The 19,513-nt window shown below is 40.9% G+C and overlaps 1 protein-coding gene across 4 annotated transcripts in view; it reads right to left on the reverse strand.

The window, feature by feature from the left end:
• Window positions 1-1,152: 1,152 nt before the first annotated feature.
• LOC135714138 (transcription factor SPT20 homolog) overlaps window positions 1,153-19,513 on the reverse strand; it is a 413,580-nt gene continuing 395,219 nt past the window's right edge. For 3 of the 4 annotated variants that reach the window (XM_065237420.1, XM_065237422.1, XM_065237421.1), the window contains 5 exons: window positions 7,747-7,801; window positions 7,621-7,682; window positions 7,269-7,554; window positions 6,056-7,206; window positions 1,153-2,682 (listed from right to left, as the gene is read on the reverse strand). In XM_065237420.1, coding sequence (XP_065093492.1) covers window positions 1,726-2,682; window positions 6,056-7,206; window positions 7,269-7,554; window positions 7,621-7,682; window positions 7,747-7,801 — 2,511 coding nt within the window. In that variant the 3' untranslated portion in view covers window positions 1,153-1,725. The remainder of the gene's footprint in view (window positions 2,683-6,055; window positions 7,207-7,268; window positions 7,555-7,620; window positions 7,683-7,746; window positions 7,802-19,513) is intronic. The other variant, XM_065237423.1, reaches the window with a different exon arrangement.

A 19,513-nucleotide genomic window follows, 5' to 3' on the forward strand; every position in this document is an offset into this window, starting at 1 on the left:
CCAGAGCTTACACACCTTTAACAAAATGATTCTGAGCTTATAGCCCTTGTAGCACACTTGTCACAAATCAATTGTAGAAACTTATATACGACTTATTTCAGTCATAAACAAGTTGCTGTAACTTATTGTGATGAAAGTGTGCTACTCGGGGGCCGTACATCGGGTATTAGGTTCTGCAGCGTGACGTCACGAATGAACTTAATCGTCTGAACCTTATTGACAGTTCAGTGGTACTGTTTACAAGCACTTCGTCGTTTTTTCGAAAAAAATATATTCTAAAATTTCCGAATTTTAACTTGCAATGTCGAGGAACAGCGCGGTGAAAGGATGTTGCTCGGGGACAATGCATACATGTGGTTTACTTCTCACTGAAGTCTAAAAAATTATCGAGAAAATTTACCCAAGAAAAAATCAACTAAGTCCACGTAAACAGTACCACTGAACTGTCATCAGATTGAGGTTAACCCCGACGGAATGCTTCATGGTTGTAATGACAACTATAGAGTTGGTCAGACGGGCAATAAGATCAGAAAAACTTTACCATACAAACACCACCATCCAGCTGATACCAGGAAGAACTATAGTCGCTATATTCATAGTCTGGCGGATAGAATTCCGATGCATCAAAAAGCGGAACCAATTTAATATATTTTAGAACAACAATTGAAAAGGTACTATCAACTTTTAAAAACAAATCGTTCGTTATTCTTTCCTCGCCAATCGAACGCAAATTTCCAGCATCATCGAATAGGGGAAACTTTCCCAAACCCAAAGATGGTATTAATTTGCGTAGGCGAGTCTTGAGTCACGAGAAAAGGGGTTCAGAAGTTTTGTTCGCAATAACTGATGTACTCTGTTCTGTTGTTGGTCGTGATTTGCTCGATTGGTTCCGCTATTTGGTAACTCAATTGGTTCCCGAGATTCTATCCACCAGACTATGAATATAGCGACTATAGGAAGAACCACTAGGAAGACACCCTCTACTCGATGGAATTAGTTTTACTCCGTCATCAAATCAACTAAAACAAAGGCATAGCATTTTTGTTCATTTTTAGAGATTGGCATTTCCGTTTCAAATTTATTTCCTCTTAACAACCGAACTTAAATTGTTTCGTCAACCGCTTAGAAGAATTTTACACGTACATTTAATTAATTCGTTGCTTTATAAACCATTTCCTGATGTTCCTGTTTGCTTGAGTTCACCGTCAAAAGTCCATAACTTGTTCATACACATTGTTGCTTTTACATACGTTGTTTGTCTCTTACAGAACTTAAAAGAATTTTCTTATTTCCATATTCACTGTACAAGACTTACAAGCTTAAGGTGCTAGGGAAAGAATTAAATTAGCTAAATTAGAGAAGGATAATTACAAACATTAACGTTAAACCAATATTTCCAAACAAAAATTGCTCACCTTGCACATTTTAAAAATTTCCATGATCAATGTACACATTTGAAGTTTTTTTTTTATAAAAGACAAGAATTGTTTCATTGTTTGTATATTTATATAAAATGAGTATTGTTTCATATCGCTTGGGTGTTTTTTGAAAGGTTAGTGATATTTACATAGAACATATTATAACGCAAATACTTTTTCCTACATTACAACTAGAGTCAATATTTTTTCGTGTTTTGTTCAAATAAAATAAGAAGAGTTTTTAGTTTTCGTTTCTTTGTATCGGGGAGGGCGAGATGTTTACATATGCATTCTACTGTGGTTTTAGTTACATAAATCGAGGAACAATGTACAAGAACCGTTTCCTTCGTTTCCGCTGGGAGGATGCGTCGCGCTTTCTCCGTCCGCTTCCGCTGCCCACCTTCGGTACATCGAGGAAGAACGGATCCGACAGGACGTCGTCCTCTTTGTACTCGTCGTAGCCCCGTGTCAGGGCCTCGGAATATTTGGCATTGGAAGCCACGTGACTGGCAGCTGTCGTCGAAGGGGACGAATTGCTGCTGATGGAATAGTTGATCGTCCGTCCGCTGTTGTCCCGGATCGAGGTACTGGTGGTCACGATCACCTTTGGCTGCGGTTGATAGCTGGCACGGACTTTGGGAGGAGCAGATGTCCCCCCAGCGACGGACGACCGACCATCGTACACCCGACCGGTACGACTTCGGTTGCTGTTGTACGGATTGGTTGGACTTTTGTGGTGTTCATTGTTAATGATAAATCTACTAGTGTTCTTAGACTTAGAGCTATTGCTACCACTACTACTACTAGTTCTGCTTGCTTGGGTGGCCGGAAGGCTGCCGGTGTGGACCCTGGGATCACCCAGCTGGTCCTCTCCGGAGCGTTTGTGGGCCACCACCGTACCGCTATTGGAGTTTGACTTAACGCTATCTAATCTAGGATTGCCGTTGGACGGCTCGGCGCTGTAATCTTCGTCGTAGTACTCGACCGGATCGTCCGGGTAGCTGACGGACTCTAGCTCCGGCTGTTTGGGCTCACTTCTACCGGTGGGCTGCGCTGTTAACGATGGCCGCGTAGCGAACACGGATGTCTTCAGTGTGGCCGGGGGCGGCGTGTTGTTGCCGTGAATTGAACTGTGGAATGGTGGATCGGACCGTTTGAGCTCTTTGCGATCCGGTATTTGCGTTAGGTCTTCTTCCTCCGGATCGAACTGCAGGGAGATGTCCTTCTGGTGGCGGAGTTGTTCAAAGGGCAGATGCAAGGAGACCTGAAACGGAGAATGGGAATGGGAGGTAAGTTTAGATTGATCATTAGAAAGAATCTTTGTTATGAATTTGCTGTTCAGCGAACCCCACACGTATCAATATATTCACGCGAAGTGAAATTATTGACAATAATATTGAAGATGGGAGTACAGAAATATCAACCGGTGGAAATTCACGATTTTAAATTGGCTCACTACTTGACTAGCCTATTGGTCCCAAGCAAACGATTAACGTACCCCATTCTAGTAGAAATTCTAGTACTATACTATGTTTGTTTTGATTATCTATGAATGTTTGACAGATAAAATGAGGGGTTAGTGAATTTTCCTATGTTTCGAGGGGTGCATCGATCAGCTTGGGACCGAAGAGAGTACCAGAGCTGAGCCAAAAAGTTGAGCACGTTTCTTCGGGACCTTCTAGCATAGAGGTAACTCTAAGACCAGAAGGTCCCGAAGAAACGAGCTCAACTTTTTGGCTTAGCTCTGGTACCATAGAGGTAACTCTAATACTAGTAGGTCCAGAAGAAACGTGCTCAACTTTTTGGCTCAGCTCTGGTACTATGATCGGTCCCAAGCTAATCGATTCATCCCTCGAAACATAGGAAAATCAACTAACCCCTCATTTTATCTGTCAAACTTTCATAGCGAATGAAAACAAACATTGTGTAGTACTAGAATTTTGACTAGAATGGGGTATGTTAATCGATTTGCTTGGGACCAATAGGCTAGTCAAGTAGTGAGCCAATTTAAAATCGTTAGTTTCCACTGGTTGCTGGTACTCTCTTCGGTCCCAAGCTAATCGATTCACCCCTCGAAACATAGAAAAATCCACTAACCCCTCATTTTATCTGTCAAACTTTCATAGCGAATCATAACAAACATAGTGTGGTACTGGAATTTATACTAGAGTGGGGTACGGTTATCGATTTGCTTGGGACCAATAGACTAGTCAAGTAGTGAGCCAATTTAAAATCGATAGTTTCGTATTGATTGTTGATAGAACCATAGAGGTAACTCTAAGACTAGAAGGTCCCGAAATAACGTGCTCAACTTTTTGGCTCAGCTCTGTTACTCTCTTCGGTCCCAAGCTAATCGATTCACCCCTCGAAACATAGGAAATATCAATAACCCCTCATTTTATCTGTCAAACGTTCATAGCGAATCAAAACAAACATTGCGTAGTACTAGAATTTCGACTAGAATGGGGTACGTTAATCGTTTGCTTGGGACCAATAGGCTAGTCAAGTAGTGAGCCAATTTAAAATCGTTAGTTTCGTATTGATTTTTGATAGAACTGCGAATTGAATGTCCATTGCAGTGTTCGGAAAAACTCAAAAACTCAAATCTCATGCATGAGTTTATGCCTCTTGAGTTTTGCCTTCCAAAATCCAACGTCGTAAAAATTACCAATCAGTTCATTTCTTTATATGTCGGCACCTGAGGGAGAGTCGCGAAGAGAGAAAAATGGAACGTCAAATGGTACGAGGGGTCACGAACTGTCATTTGGAGCCAAGCAATTTTATGATGCTTTTCTTACAGTTGAACAAGAATGCACAAGGCGGTATTGAAATCTTGCGTAAAGTAATTTGTGACAAACTGTAGTTTCCAGCTATTTTATGCAATGGGACACCGTTTCTTTTTAATTCATTCGAAAAACACACAAATCAATAAATTGAAAGATACAATTAGCCAAGGTTTTGTCAAAACATCTAGTGGCTTGGTAAAATACCACACAGAAAAGTACAGTTTCTCACTGCACACTGAAGAATCTCAAACAATCACTACACGCTCAAAGCAAAACACGCTATTTTGCTAAGCCTGTTTTGATTTGATTTCAACGGCACAAATTTTCATGACAAGAAGAACAAGTCAGTGCCAACATTTGAAAGGGCAACGGCGCGGGTGGTGTCGTGGTAAGCGTGATTACCTCTCACCCCAGCAGGCCTGGGTTCAATCCCAGTCGGCGCCGCCGGGATGTTCTGAGGCATAACATCTCTGATCACGCCTTCCTTCGGATGGGAAGTAAAGCCGTTGGTCCCCGGTTCATTAGTTGATGGGTCGATAGGCAGGGTCCAGGTGTGGGAGCTGCCTTCCTGGCACGTCGGTAGCATTGGTGCTCAGCACGGAAAACAAGATCGACGGAAAAAACAAACCAAAGGAAAAAAAAAAAAAAAAACATTTGAAAGGGGCGAGGGGGGCGACTCTATCTAAGATGCAAAAAAGATTGTGTTTTGCTGTGGCTAGCTGCGCGCACGCTGAGTAGATAGAAAGAAGATTGATGACGATTCTGAAGATTTCCTGCAAAAAATTGATGAGCGATGCAAGTAGATGTGACAAATGAAAGAAGATTGTTCGAAGATTGATTCGCTAGAGTGAGATTTGTTGACTATCTAAACTTGAGATTAAGATGTGTCGCCCCCCTCGGAAAGGGGCGTAATTTCATTTGTAAACAATGGCTTTAGCCATCGATTTCTCGCGAATAAAAGCTCACTCATAAAAAATTATGACACCAACAGGTAGATCAATGTTTACTGTACTAGCTAGCATTGTTAACTTGGAGTAGTGAGCGTTTATTTGCGAGAAATCGACGTCTGAAGCCATTGTTTACAAAAGCAATTACGCCCCTTTGAAATGTTGACACTGAAGTATACAATGAATTCCGTGTGTGCCATCTGCTTCTCCCTCCCAGGTCAGCACTATTAATTATTATTAATTTTATTGTTTGTGCCTCACGGGTTGTAAAACTAACACAACATGCATAATCGTGCTTTCTATTGACGTTTGAGTGGTTTTTATGAAAACCGATGGAAATGAAACAATAAATTCCTGATTTTTCAAGCATATTACAAATAAGACTCTATTTTCTCGAGGTTGTAGAAGAAAAATATCAAAATATTGTTTCACGTTAAAGTTCGAGTGGTAGGCAACGTTATTTTAAACTGCTCGAATGATATGATCCATTGGCTCACTACTTGACTACCGTATTGGTCCCAAGCAAATCGATTAACATACCCCATTCTAGTCGAAATTCTAGTACTACACTATGTTTGTTTTGATTCGCTATGAAATTTGACAGATAAAATGAGGGGTTCGTGGATTTTCCTATGTTTCGAGGGGTGCATCGATCAGCTTGGGACCGAAGAGAGTACCAGAGCTGAGCCAAAAAGTTGAGCACGTTTCATCGGGACCTTCTAATCTTAGAGTTGCCTCTACGGTTGAGCCATAAATAAATATAATATAATAAATAATAAATATTTGAAATTTGTAACAATTGCTAACTAATCCACTCATTTTGGAGTCAGGGCAAAACTAACAAAAGCAACGGTTGAATCGCGTAATATCCAGAAACCGCGATAGAACTCGAACACCGATTTACCTGTATATTTGCACCTACCTGTGGGGGTGGCTGCCTCCGGTATCCCTCGAAACGATCCTCCTGCTGCTGCTGTTGGGAGGGTAGTTTGAAGCCCTGCGCCTTCAGTCTGAATGGGGCCAGCTGCGAAGCGCTCGGTGGTTGCGAAGCCACCTGCGATTGCGGTGGTCCCAGTGGGTTCACCGCCGCCAGTAGTGGAATTCTCTTTGGTGCTTGACTTTGCTGTTGTTGCTGCTGTTGCTCGTGTTGTTGTTGATGATGTGATTTTTGAGATTGTTGCTCCTGCTGGGGGTTGATGGTCTCGTAAGGATTATAGGTTGATTTGTTTGGAGCGGGTTTCTGCTGTTGGCGGTTGATCTTCTGCGTGTGCAGAAGGAGCTGGGCTTGGTGGTTCTTGATTTCGGATTCGTGTTGTTGAACCTGTTTCTGCTGTTGCTGGATGGCTTTCTGTTGCTGCTGGACCGCAGCTTCCTGCTGTTTCTTCTGCAGCTCTTGATGCTGCTTGGCGTGCATCTGTTGCTGAAGCAGAACTTGCTGCTGCTGGAGCTGTTGGTGCTCGAAGGCATGCTTCTGCTTTTGCGTTAGGAATTGTTGAGCATTTTTCTTTTGGGTACTTGGACTGTTACTACCGTTACTGCTACTACTACTACTGGTCGTGTGCGTCGTAACGGTTACATGTGAGTTGGTCACAGCCAGGGTGCCGCCATTTTGGAAATGTTGCTGCTGGAAGGATACCGCCGGCTTGGAACCGGTTTTGGTCGGATCTTCCGGTTTCGGTTGACTATTTTGGGTTTGCTGTTGCAGGGTGAATTGCTGCGGCGAGAAGGACCCATCGTCTTCTAGTGTCGGTAGTACGGGACGATTCTGACCCGAATCGTCTTTCGAACTGTCTTCGTACTCTTCCTCGTCGTATTCGTATTCTTCTTCCTCTTCCGGTGTTTTTGAAGTGGTAGTCGAATAGGAGTGTGTTGGCGTGGCCAGTGTTGTGGAGGACACGATTGAACTTCCTTTATTATTGTTAAAGATAAATCTACGTGATGGCGTTGTCGTTGTTGGCTTTTTGGTTGTGGTTGTGCTGGTCGTCGTTGTGGTAGTCGACGTCGAAGTGGAAGACGGACTGCTAGCACTACTGGAGAACTCCTCCGAGCTGCTCTCTGCATGTTTTAACAAGCTATCAGTAAAAGGAAATTGCTAATGGGCAGTAGAGAGAACTTACCTTCCGGTGCCGGGATGATCGTGTTTCCGTACAGTTCCAAATTTAAGTAGTAGAATCCCTCCGACTTGGTGCAATCGACTTCGTCGACGCGTTCGCATACACGTGTCTCCTGGTCGAACACGGTTCCGTTTAGGCAGAGAAATTTGATGTCCATCGGTTCGTCACCCTGACCGATGGTACACACGTGGAACATCTGACACGACGCTTCCAGATCGGCGTAGTAACCACCGATCACCTTGCCGGCGCATGTGAAGTTCGTTTCCGGCAGGTTGTCAAAGTCTAGGTACTGCGATGGGAACAATATGGCAATTAATACTGTGCATTAGAAATTTCCTTTATTCATTCAACTTACACCAGGTTCCGCTAAGCTTCGTCCACAGTAGAGAAGCGATAGTATAAACGCAATGAATGTCCCTGAAAATAGGATATGTTTTTTAGTAACATTCAAATTCAACTTCCAAAGTTGACTTCCACTTACCTTGCGAGAATGACTGCAAGATCTTGAGAACCTTCATCCTAGATCGGCGCCGCATCTGCAAAGAAATGAGAAAATACAATCCTGATTAGTTTCACTGCCATTTGAAATGGGTTGTGGTATTCAAAGCATGCAGCCTCAACAGCAAGGTGAGAAATTCCTGAGCCGCTGAAACAATGCGTAACAGTCGGATCTAATTTCAATAGGTCAACCTGCCAGCTCCCGTATTCGCGTATCGAATTCGATTTCGCACCACACCACCAGTGCCGGTAAGACACCCATCCACCGCAAGAGGATTGTAAGTACGATTGAAACGAATGAAAGGCAAGGTAAACCACTTCCCCTCCGGACCGAAACGGGTCTTCCCTACACGTAATTCAATCAATTCGAAGAATCGAAATTTTCCCATTGATTCATTCATCAACGCACCTGCCCTCCGCGCTCGGTTCAGAAGAAACCCCGAGACCACGTGCTTCCCTTGTTTCCCACTTGGTCAGATACAGATCAGATCGCCTGGCGATGGGACTGGGTGAGTTCCCATCCCTATCAATGACCATGCGTCCACCACTACGGTGGAAAGGTGGCAAGGCGGTTGTAAGCTGATACACATTAATAATCGATTGGATTCTGCGGTTTGCTGTTTTTTCTACCCGGTGTCTGTTTTCTTCTGGTTCTTTTACCTATGTTCGGTGGTTTTACGTAGTTCCACACTGCTTTCCTTCCGACAGGGTTGCTTCCACTCACTTGCTATAAAGATATGTTTTTCGGAATTGTGCAATCAGTAGATGTTATAATGGTATGTTGTACTTTTAAGTAGCAGGAAGAGGGTGTAAAGTATGTGTATGACTCATAAAACCTGTCAATTTCGCTTTCAGAGCGTCACAATCGGCGATCTTATGATTCGTGAACGTTCACTCTGAGTGAGCGCTCACGAGTCGTAAAATCGCTGATTGTGACGCACTGGAAGCAATATTGACAGATTTTATGTGTCAAACATATACTTCATGACCTCTTCTTGTAACTTACAAGTACTAATGGGCATTATACTATTTCATGATTTCATAATTCCCAAAAACATCTTTTTATAGCAAGTGAGTGGAAGCAACCCTGCCTTCCGACATCGTTTTTTTGGTCTGCCTTTTTGCGTTTTGCCTTTATTTTCTCAATGTTCGAAAGCAAGGAGAAGGTGGGGGTGGAGAAAGCGGTTGAACGATCGGTAGCAGCGAGAATATCTATCATCCATTCAACCCCATTGAACCGAAAATGTGGATAATCGAAGGTTTAAGATAAAAAAATTAGGTGACTAATCCCACTAAAGGGATAAGAGGGAAACATTGCACGAACATGAGTAAGCAAAGAATGTTTTTTTTTTATTAGAAATTGTGTTTTAAAATAAATGTCAGATTATAACATTCGAGATTATAACATTGTTTGCTATCATCGTGGAAATAATGAAGCATTTATGCAACGCAAGCTACGGTGGTCTGGACATGTAGAATGGATACCGGTAGAGCAAGCAACGAACGAAATAAATATTAATCAGTGAACTCAGATTAAGTTGTCGATACCGGGGAAAATCTTTTTTCGCACACATTGGATTTTCGCAGTTGAAGAGAACGTTTGGACTCTTCAAGTCCTACACGGCCAATCAGAACGACTCAGCGACTGAATTCGATTGACTTAGAGTATTTTCTTTCCATACGAAATTTACTCATATTTGGAAAAACTTGCAAGAACTCATAGCTAATGAGTAACTACAGGTTTTCCCAAATATGAGTAAATTTCGTATGGAAAAAAAATGCTCTGAGTCAATTGAATTCAGTCGCTGAGTCGTTCTGATTGGCCATTTGGTGACTGGATGCGTTCAACCGGGGAAAGGGAGCAGCGGTTAAACGAGGGAGTAGTCAAATTTTAAATAGGGGATAGAGGAAGTTTTGTTTCGGTGGTGGGTCTTTAGGACGAATTACAATAAGGTCGATCTCTGCTAGGCAATTCGTCATTAGACCATATACAGCTAGACCAAAAGAGTCGTTAGGTATAAACAATATAACAAAAAAAGTATAAGGGTCTGTGCCTACTTAGGGGCACGAACGGAAGGTTGACGTAGGGCCGCGATTGGCTGGTAGGTATAGTGACGCCAGCACTAAACCGAAGCACGCTAGTCAGACTAGCGACTTTCACCGTCATTAGCGACATTGTCGACATAGGAAGACCAGTGATGCCAGCGAGAAATGTCACGCTGATGTTCAGTCGCAATAGCACAATACCATAGAGGTAACTCTAAGACTAGTAGGTCCCGAAGAAACGTGCTCAACTTTTTGGCTCAGCTCTGGTACTATCTTCGGTCCCAAGCTAATCGATTCACCCCTCGAAACATAGGAAAAACGAATAACCCCTCATTTCATCTGTCAAACTTTCATAGCGAATCAAAACAAACATTGCGTAGTACTAGAATTTCGACTAGAATGGGATACGTTAATCGTTTGCTTGGGACCAATAGGCTAGTCAAGTAGTAAGCCAATTTAAAATCGTTAGTTTCGTATTGATTGTTGACAATACTACGGATGTCGGTTAATGGTTCGATTGGTTCAAATAATCGAATATCAACAAATATATTTGAATAATCATGCATCAAATAAGGAAAAACTGAAAAATTAATACAACGAATAATCACGGGTCATGACCGGAAAATTTAGTCTATTTGGGACGGTTGGGTAATGTTAGGTGATAGATTGACGCATATGTTTCTTGATGTATTTTGGTGTTTATCGATGATCGCTAAGGAGATGCATAACTGACTTTCCAACCCACTTCCAACTTTATCAGAAATCTTAACTTTAATATTGTTGGTACTTTCAACACTCTTTTGCAATATTACCAGTGATGTCAGAAGTAAATTCATCAGTGACATGCAGATAATGTCAATCTAAATTCACAATATCTTGTGGAGCTGTCAAGTTAAAGCAAGAAACCAGAAGTGAAATGGTACACTAGTGCCAGCTGGTGACTGAATTATTAACAGAGCTGTCCATCATCCAATAGGTCTTGTCAATCTGAACAACTTTGCCAAAGATATCAATCTTCTAACTAGTCGAGCTGTCAAGTTACAACAAACAATTTGAAACCAAATGACACACTGGTGCCACCTGGTGAGTAAATTGTGAACTGTATTGTACACCATTCAATATCTTGTTAATGTAAACAACTGTGTGTGTGTATTCCCACTAACCCCCAATGGCCGACAGTTATGGAAGAACTCTCTCTACAATGTCACATTTATGGTCATTGTAGACAGCTTTAGTCCGAGAGTTAGAAGGTGATAGCTCAATTGTAGATCCAGCAACCCATTTCAGAATGTCTGGAGAGTTACGCCCATTCCGAGGTTACTTTCACTCACAATAAGCCCCGCATGTATGCATCACCGTTATCAAATGGATATTGGTTATATATACACACTTCCAGGTTCGAAAATATTTTTTTCAACCCTGGCATGTATTTAGTTTAATTTTGATATTTATTTTTTTGTAATCATTGGAAAGCTCTCACCATATTCTGCTCTTTCGCCGTCGTTTATTGGTTCTTTTGGAATCACTTAAACTTTTTCTCTAACGCTTCGTATTTCATTCCCTGCTTCACTGGCAATTTCCTTCCGTAGATCGTCCTTGGTTGGTTCTAATATGATTCCGCCTTTTTTGATATCTTGTCAATGTAAACAACTGTAGCGAAAATAAAAACCTTTCATATTCTTGATCTATCGTGTTAAAGCAAGCCATTTAAACACAAATGGCACACTAGCGCCGCATAGTGAGTGAATTCTCAACTGAACTATTTAATAGTTCTTGTTTATCTGAAAAACTTGACCGAAGTCAGCAAACTTCCGTCTCATCGATTGACAGAGCTAAAGTTATAAATTAAGTGTCAAACAGTACACTAGTGGTGAATGAATTCCAAGCTGTGCTGCCCACCATTCAATAGTCAAAAGCAGCAGCCTTTTATCTAGACAAGGTCTCATGTTTAAACAATTTGTTGTCTTAACTACGAGCTGCTTCTGCCTCGATTATCCGAGACAGAATGAACATAATTCAGTAGTAGTAAAATAACTTTTGTTTACATTAATTAACGTGTTACATTTCAATTGATTTAGCCTGCAGGACTCTGCATCTTTGATTAATGGTTAAGCATTTTGTATTAATTTTCAGCATTGCAAGCAAGAGGATGCATATTTCTATTGATTTAAAAAAATGATACCCTAACAACAACAAGTAACTTAACCCAACGTACCAGATCCCTGATGATCTGTGGATTGGTTTGCCCACAGCAATCTCTGAACGTTTCCAGGAGGCGCGTTCTTCGCTTCTCCAGTGTCTGAAGACCCGCCAGGCGATGGAGCTCAAAATTTCGAGTCCGTGGAGGACCCTTCAGGATCATCTCAGGATCTTGTTCTGAATCCTTTGCAGTTTGAGGTGATGGCATTTAGCAGAAGCAAGTCTTTGGTACACTAGTGTTGCCTGATAAAGAAATTCTTAACTTAACTGTTCACCATCCAATAGGTTTTGAAAATCGGAATAACTTTGCCTAAAAACAGCAACCTTCTATCTGGTTGTGCTGTCAAGTTAAAACAAGTTATTGGAAGTCAAATCGTACACTTGCGCCGCCAGGTCATATAGATCATTCTGACGTGAGCTCTTCACTAAGCAAAAGATCTTATAAAAATTTACTGAAGACAGCAACTTTCTATCTAGTCGAGTTGCCAAGTTAAGCAAATAATTTTAAACAATATGGCACATCAATGCACAATCTGAACTAAGTTGTTCACCGCAACATAATATCTAGTCAAAATGTCAAGTTACAGCACGTTTAGAAGTAAAATTTTACCACCTAACGCCGCCTAGTGAGGGAATTCTCAATAGAACTAACTCAAATTTGAGTCAAATATGACAGTTAGTAATTTAAATTTTCCTCGATTATCCTCAAAAATCGTTTCGAATATCTGGAAAATTCTTGGGAACATAAATTCAAATTTTATTCAGTTTACAAGTATACTCATAGGCTTAGTTGCTCTCTTGTCCATCTGAGCAACATCGCCGAAAACAGAAACTATCTATTTGGTGTAAATAATGTCGATATTGATCGAGTCCACGGTGGCTTGCGATGTGACAACCGCCAACCACCACACAGACGAACTGAACCAAAACATACAGGTCTTCTTCTTCTTCTTCTTCTTCTTCTTCTTCATCTTATTCCTCTTCTTCTTCGAATTTAAAGCTTATTGCTTATCGCATATTAGCTTATTGCGTGCTCTCAACTCAGTGTTCTAGATGCACTTCCGCAGTTATTAATTGAGATCTTTCAATACCTGTACCATTTTTGTATTAGTATAATTGTATGGCAAGTACAACCATACTCTAGTCCCAGGGTAGTCAAGATATTTTTCAACTCGAAAAATTCCTAGACCGAACCGGGAATCAAACCCAGCCACCTCCAGTATGGTCTTGCTTTGTAGCTGTGTATTTACCGACTAAGCTAAGGGAGGCCCCGAACAGGTACGCTTTTTGATAACCTTGCCATCGGCTCGTCTCTCTCTCTGAATCTATGGGCTATCGATAGCCATAGCAGCAAGCAAGCACGTGATTGGTTGATTTCGAGTGGAAATTGATAATTGATTAATAGTTTACTAATGATGATCTATTATAATCATTTTACGAATCGAATAGTACATCAAATCCGAAATTACCAAGTTATAAGCGTTTAAAACCTGACACTATTTCGTCACACATTTTATTTCGATTTGCACGATTCCAAAATGACGTACAGTGTATCTCATTACTGAGCGTATAGCTGTCTTTTAAATTTAAAAAAAAAAAAAACAATTTGGCTGCTTCATCATCATAGATTTATCAATTATTAGTAAAGTTTGGGTCAGTTTAAATTGAGTTTATAAAAAGTTAGAGCTATTTTACGCAAACGCTTTTGCCTTATTTTCTTGAAATGAATAAAACCTTACTTTTATAAATTTCGCTCTTTTTAAGTCCAATTAATGATTATTCATGTGCCACTAATTTTACTAAAATTCATTCACAAGGTAAATAGTTGAAAATTGAGCGTTTTATTAAAATAAATCTAACTTCAATAAAATCTAAAGCTATAGCGATCAATCAATAATCATCTGTTCAATTAACAGCCGAGATTTAAAAAATATATCTATCCAACTATAATTCAAAAAATTGTCCACTAGGGTGCATGTTCAATTTTGCGATACACTGTAGTTCTACGTCAATATGCACAAATTTGTCTTATGACTTCAGTATTGTTCCAGTTAAGAAAACAGCAGCAATTTGAATGATGGCAATACAATATTGATGCACAATTAATTCAAGATGCCAAAATTCTTTTACACCACATATCGCCATAAACTGCTCTACATAGAAACTGAAATCTGCTATGAAAAATCATTTCAATGTACCACAATTTAGAATACACTTCTTATTCTGTGATTTTAATTCTGAAATTTTCATTAATTTTGATGTTCTGAGGTGTACAAACATTTTTTAAATCCAAATCCGTGAATTTAATTTTTAATGATCTAAAAATTTATGTTAGTCTGAGGCTGCCGAAATAGTTCAAAGTCTCAGAATAATGAAAACATATTTTTAAGCGTTGTTAGAGTCTTAATTTTTTTTTTTTATAAATCCTAAAGTTTAGGAGGTTTGCGTCCTAAATATGATATTCTTCCCCTGGGTCACAATTTATTTCATGCCCATGATTTCGTAAACAATTTCAACGATCAACCTCTCAATTTCCTAAATACCCATTGGTCAAAACATTAATGATCCATTGGTCTAATGGTTTTCGGCCTAATGAGCCATTCAGGTTCCTAGTGCCCAGCATAATGGTCTTTGAACATTTTTTAGGATCGTGAAACATAGACAAAATGTTCTATGAAAAATTGTTTCTAAACTTCTAAATCCATAACCGTGAAATTAATTTGTTTCCTATGCCGGGATGTAAACAATTTTGTCAATCTCTTTTGTTGTCTCAGAATTATGAAAACTATTTCAAAGTGTTGTTAGAATCTAGTAAAATCTCATAAATCCCACAGTTTTGGATGTTTGTCTAAGTCCTGAATATCGATATTCTTCGTCTGGATCACAATGTACTTCATGTCCATAATAAGAATAGGAAGCATCGATAACATCAAAATATGCCACTTCATGAGTATATTTTACAATAAACCCTCCCCCGAGAGATCCACACCTCCATTAAAAGTCTGAAAATATAAACATAAAGTCCACTAAATTTACTTTGTGAACCATTCGAAATTTCAGAAATACATTGGAATTTTGTTAAGATACGACAATTTGAATTTGGGGTCAAATTGACCCCAGTGTATACAACGCAAGAATTTCAATACACTCTTCCCCCGAAGAACGCGAACTCGGTCTACAGGAATTCAAAAAAGAAGGCTTTCACATTCCGTCAGCAATTAACCACTTCATTTGAGCAGTTAAAATGACGTTTACTACTACTCGAACTTTGAAATGAAACATTATTTTGAGATTTTTTCTTCTTGAACCACGAGAAAAGTAGCCAACATTTGTGCGTTTCATAAAAAAATAGAAATTAGCTGGTCCAGTTTTGTGAAATCGCTGGTAGAAAGAAACTACTTGACAAAGTGGTCAATTCGAAAGCCTTAGTCCGGCGCTCCTCGTTCGTGTCGAGAGTGACAAAGCGCTGCAGCTCGGTTAGTTTTTGGTGTTGGTCCTTAAATTCTTGAGCGCTTGGTGCTGGCATCTCAAGGCTATCGTCCAAATCACCAGGAGTTTCAAGATCTCCAAGTACTACTTCAGCCGTTGTTTCCTTTTCTGCAATCAGATTATAAATCCCAGCTTGCGTCATATCAACAACTCCCAGCGCCGGTCCCAGAGCTCGAATGTCTTGGGCGACGTCTGCATTGTCGTTGCTGGTTTCATTGATATTTCCGCTAATTTCAGGTGGCAAAAGAGCATTCCAGCAGTTTTTGAGCGTAGAAGGCTTTATAACACGAACGATCGAAGTGTGCCCTGCTTCTACACGGACGTGAAAATTTTCCGGTTGTCAAATTGTTCGTCTATGTTTTTTCGTCGCGTTTTTTCTAGAGAAGTTCGCGAGTGCAGACTTTTATACACCGAGGAACCGCACGCCAGTCGAAGGAAGATTATCTTGCAAAAGTATCCGCAGATCAAGAAGTTTTTCGGTTATGATCCGCGGTTCAAGTTTGTGGCTGGTGCCATGGTGCTAACGCAGTTTGCGATGTTGTTCATAATGAAGGACCAATCGTGGAAGATGATTTTCCTGGTGGCATATTTCTTTGGAGGGGTGATTAATCGTTCGCTAGAGCTCGCCTGTCACGAGATTGCTCAGAATCTGGTTTTTGGACATGCAAGGCCGATGGCAAACCGGCTGTTAGGATTTTTCTGCAACTTCCCGATCGGAGGAGCGGATGCATCCGACGAAACTTTTAAGCGCAGAAGAATCATTACCAACATAGGAGAAAATTCGGTAAGATCCTTCCATTGCATTATTTTATGATTCTTCAATATTTTACAAATATTTACACATTACACACAACTACACATAGTAACTCGGAGCGTTTGGTACGGTATGTCCACGCATCCTTTCACCCCTGTAGATTCAAGAAATGTTCCCATTCATTTCCAAGAATCATCTTTGTGGCAAATACAACGCAGTAGGCCTGGCCGTATTGATGTTTATATCATATCTCAGATATGCTGTTAACATCAATTAGACAAGAAAAATGATTAGACCTCATCTAACCTAATCATTTTTCAGGATGCTTTCTCGTACTGGCTGCGTTTGTATTAGATTAGATTAGATTATTAGATTAGTAGAAGGCTTTATAACACGAACGGCTTTTACTAGGCTGTCAAAGCTATCTTTGATAGTGAACTTCTTCTACGATTTAAGCAAATCGTCCCCTGTTTTATCCATCCAGTCCACAATCGTGCGATAGCTATGATGGATGTAATGCAATTTAAAGTTTGCGATTATCCCTTGATTCAATGGCTGTATTATGAAAGTTGTATTTGAAGGGAGGCAAGTCACTGCGATATTCGGATGGATTAATTCGTGGGGGGGGGGGGGTCTAGGCGCGTTGTCCAACATCAAAAGGACTTTGAACGAGAGGTTCTTGTCCCGACACATTTGTTCAAAATCTGGAGCGAAAATGTCGTTAAACCAGTCCGTGAAAAGCGATGAGGTCATCCATCCCTTTTTGTTAGCTCGATAATGTATCGGTAGCTGATCTCTGCTGAGGTTCTTGAGCGTTCTTGGGCTCGCCGCTTGACCGATGACGAACGGTTTGACCATATGGGCACCCGATGCGTTGGAACAGAAAAGTATAGTGTACCCTTTTTTATCCGCCTTGATCCCTGGAACACTTTTAAGATGTTCAACGATATAAAATCGCTGAGGCATTCTCCGATAAAAAAGTTTGATCTCGTCGCAATTATAAATTTGCTCTCGAGTGTATCCGCCTTGTTCGATTATTTATGTTCGTGGAAATATGGCAGCTGATACGACATCAGCCGATGCCTTCTCACCGCGCATACCTACATTGTGCGACTTGTTTCGTTGTTTATAACGTTCGAACCACCCTTTGTTGGCAGATAAATGTTTAGCATCTTCTCCGGTCGTGCGCTTGAATTCCTTAGCATAATTTGCGTGAAAATCCAATGCTTTCTCTTGAATGGCAAGAAAGTCAACAGGCAAATTGTTGCAATTCATATCTTCTATCCACACCGTCAATGCAATTTCCATTTTCTTCATTATCGGATTGCTTGCATAATGATACTGATCTGTCACGTTGGGCGCTAAGCCCGCCATTTTCTTGAGTTTTTCCTTCTTTTCATTTTCATTTTGCAGCGTTTGGTGGGGCAATGGGAGTGCAAGTCAATCCAAAGCCGAGGATAAAGGAAGGGTAATGGCTGAATAGTCTATGCGGACCACTTGAACGCCATGGGAAAAGGAAGGGATTGAAGAGGTCGGTAATTGGGGTGTTTTGAGGAAATGACACCTAGTACTAGATTTGTGCTGCAAAATGTAAAGAAACCGAAAATCCATCTCCCACTGATTCATCCTTTCACATATATACCAAATTGATATTTTAAAGCAACCATCACAATAAACAGACAATATATGAAAAGGCTAGTTGTCTCCCTAAGCGGACACCCGGATCCTAACTCCTTTTTCAATCTACTTAATGTCATTAGGCTGTCTAAATTTTCGTTTGATGATTATGATATCTCATTAGCCTAATTTAATAAATAATTTAAATCTCTAATCCATGCTTTATTAAGTACCTGCACTTGTGCATGCTATCCAAAATTTAACGTGTTTCAAGTTGTTTTAGACTTTGACATATACTTATTATATATCAGTTCGTCCCAAGTGACTAAAATTCTTCACTCTGAAGATAGTTTCCTAGCTGATTTTTAACTTACATAGGGTATATGCTCCAACTACGCTCTTACGTTTCCACTATGTCACACCACAAAAATACGTATGGGTATGTCACAATAGAAGTACGCCACAGTGGAAATCCCGAACAACAGTTCAAACACTTATCCCAAATCAAAATGAAGCACATATAAGATTAAAGGGTGTCCACGATGAAATTGCCACACTATGAAATTGCTCTAACTTTTTAACCGTTGGGTAGAATTTAATGAAAATTTGGGTGGATTTAGTTCATAGTGCATTATTAACATCCTGCAAGTTTTAAAGTCCTGTGATCAAAACTCGCGGAAATGGAGTCGAAAGAACAGCTCGTGCGTGATAAAATCTTGCGCATTCATCACGAGAACAAGGATCTCTCGCATCGTTCCATCGCTAAAACGTTGGGAATCGCGAATTCCACGGTGTCGCGAGTGATTAAGCGGTTCGAGGAACGGTTGACCACCGATCGGAAGCCCAGAAGTGAAGGAAAAAGTATTCCGTACAACACCAAAAATCACAACCGCGTAGTTGGGGCCTTCAACCGAAATCCGAACGCCTCCGTTAGGGATGTGGCTAAGAAGCTGCACCTAAGCCGAAGTTTTGTCCAGAAGGCCAAAACAAAGGCTGGGCTTCGAATGTTCAAGGTACAAAAGGCCCCTAATCGCGACGAGAAGCAGAACAAGTCCGCCAAAACCCGTGCCAGGAAGTTGTACCTCAACATGCTGACGAAAGTTGAATGCTGCATCATGGACGACGAAACATATGTGAAGGCCGACTTCAAACAGATCCCCGGCAACCTGTTTTTCACGGCCAAGGATAAGTTCTGCGTTCCGGAGCATGTCCGCACTCAGAAGATGTCCAAATTTGCGAAGAAATTCCTGGTTTGGCAAGCCATCTGCACGTGCGGGAAGCGGAGTGCACCTTTCGTGACCCAGGACACGATGAACGGACAGGTGTACATAAAAGAGTGCCTCCAGAAGTGGCTGCTTCCTCTCCTGAAGGCCCACAACGTCCCAACAATCTTCTGGCCGGATTTGGCCTCATGCCACTTCTCCAAGGACGTGCTGAAGTGGAATGCAGACAATAAGGTCAATTTCGTGCCGAAAATGTTCAACCCTCCCAACACTCCGGAGCTCCGCCCCATCGAGAAGTACTGGGCGATTATGAAGCAGCACCTTCTTAAACGACCTAAGGTAGTGAAGACAGTCGAGGAACTGAAGAAAGTATGGGTTTACATGCAAAAAACGGTTGATTCACAGGTTGTGCAGAATCTTAT

Source organism: Ochlerotatus camptorhynchus, unplaced genomic scaffold, assembly GCF_037179485.1.
Source record: "Ochlerotatus camptorhynchus isolate MF236.1 unplaced genomic scaffold, CSIRO-AGI_Acam_v1.1 ptg000621l, whole genome shotgun sequence".
Lineage (NCBI taxonomy): Eukaryota > Metazoa > Arthropoda > Insecta > Diptera > Culicidae > Ochlerotatus > Ochlerotatus camptorhynchus.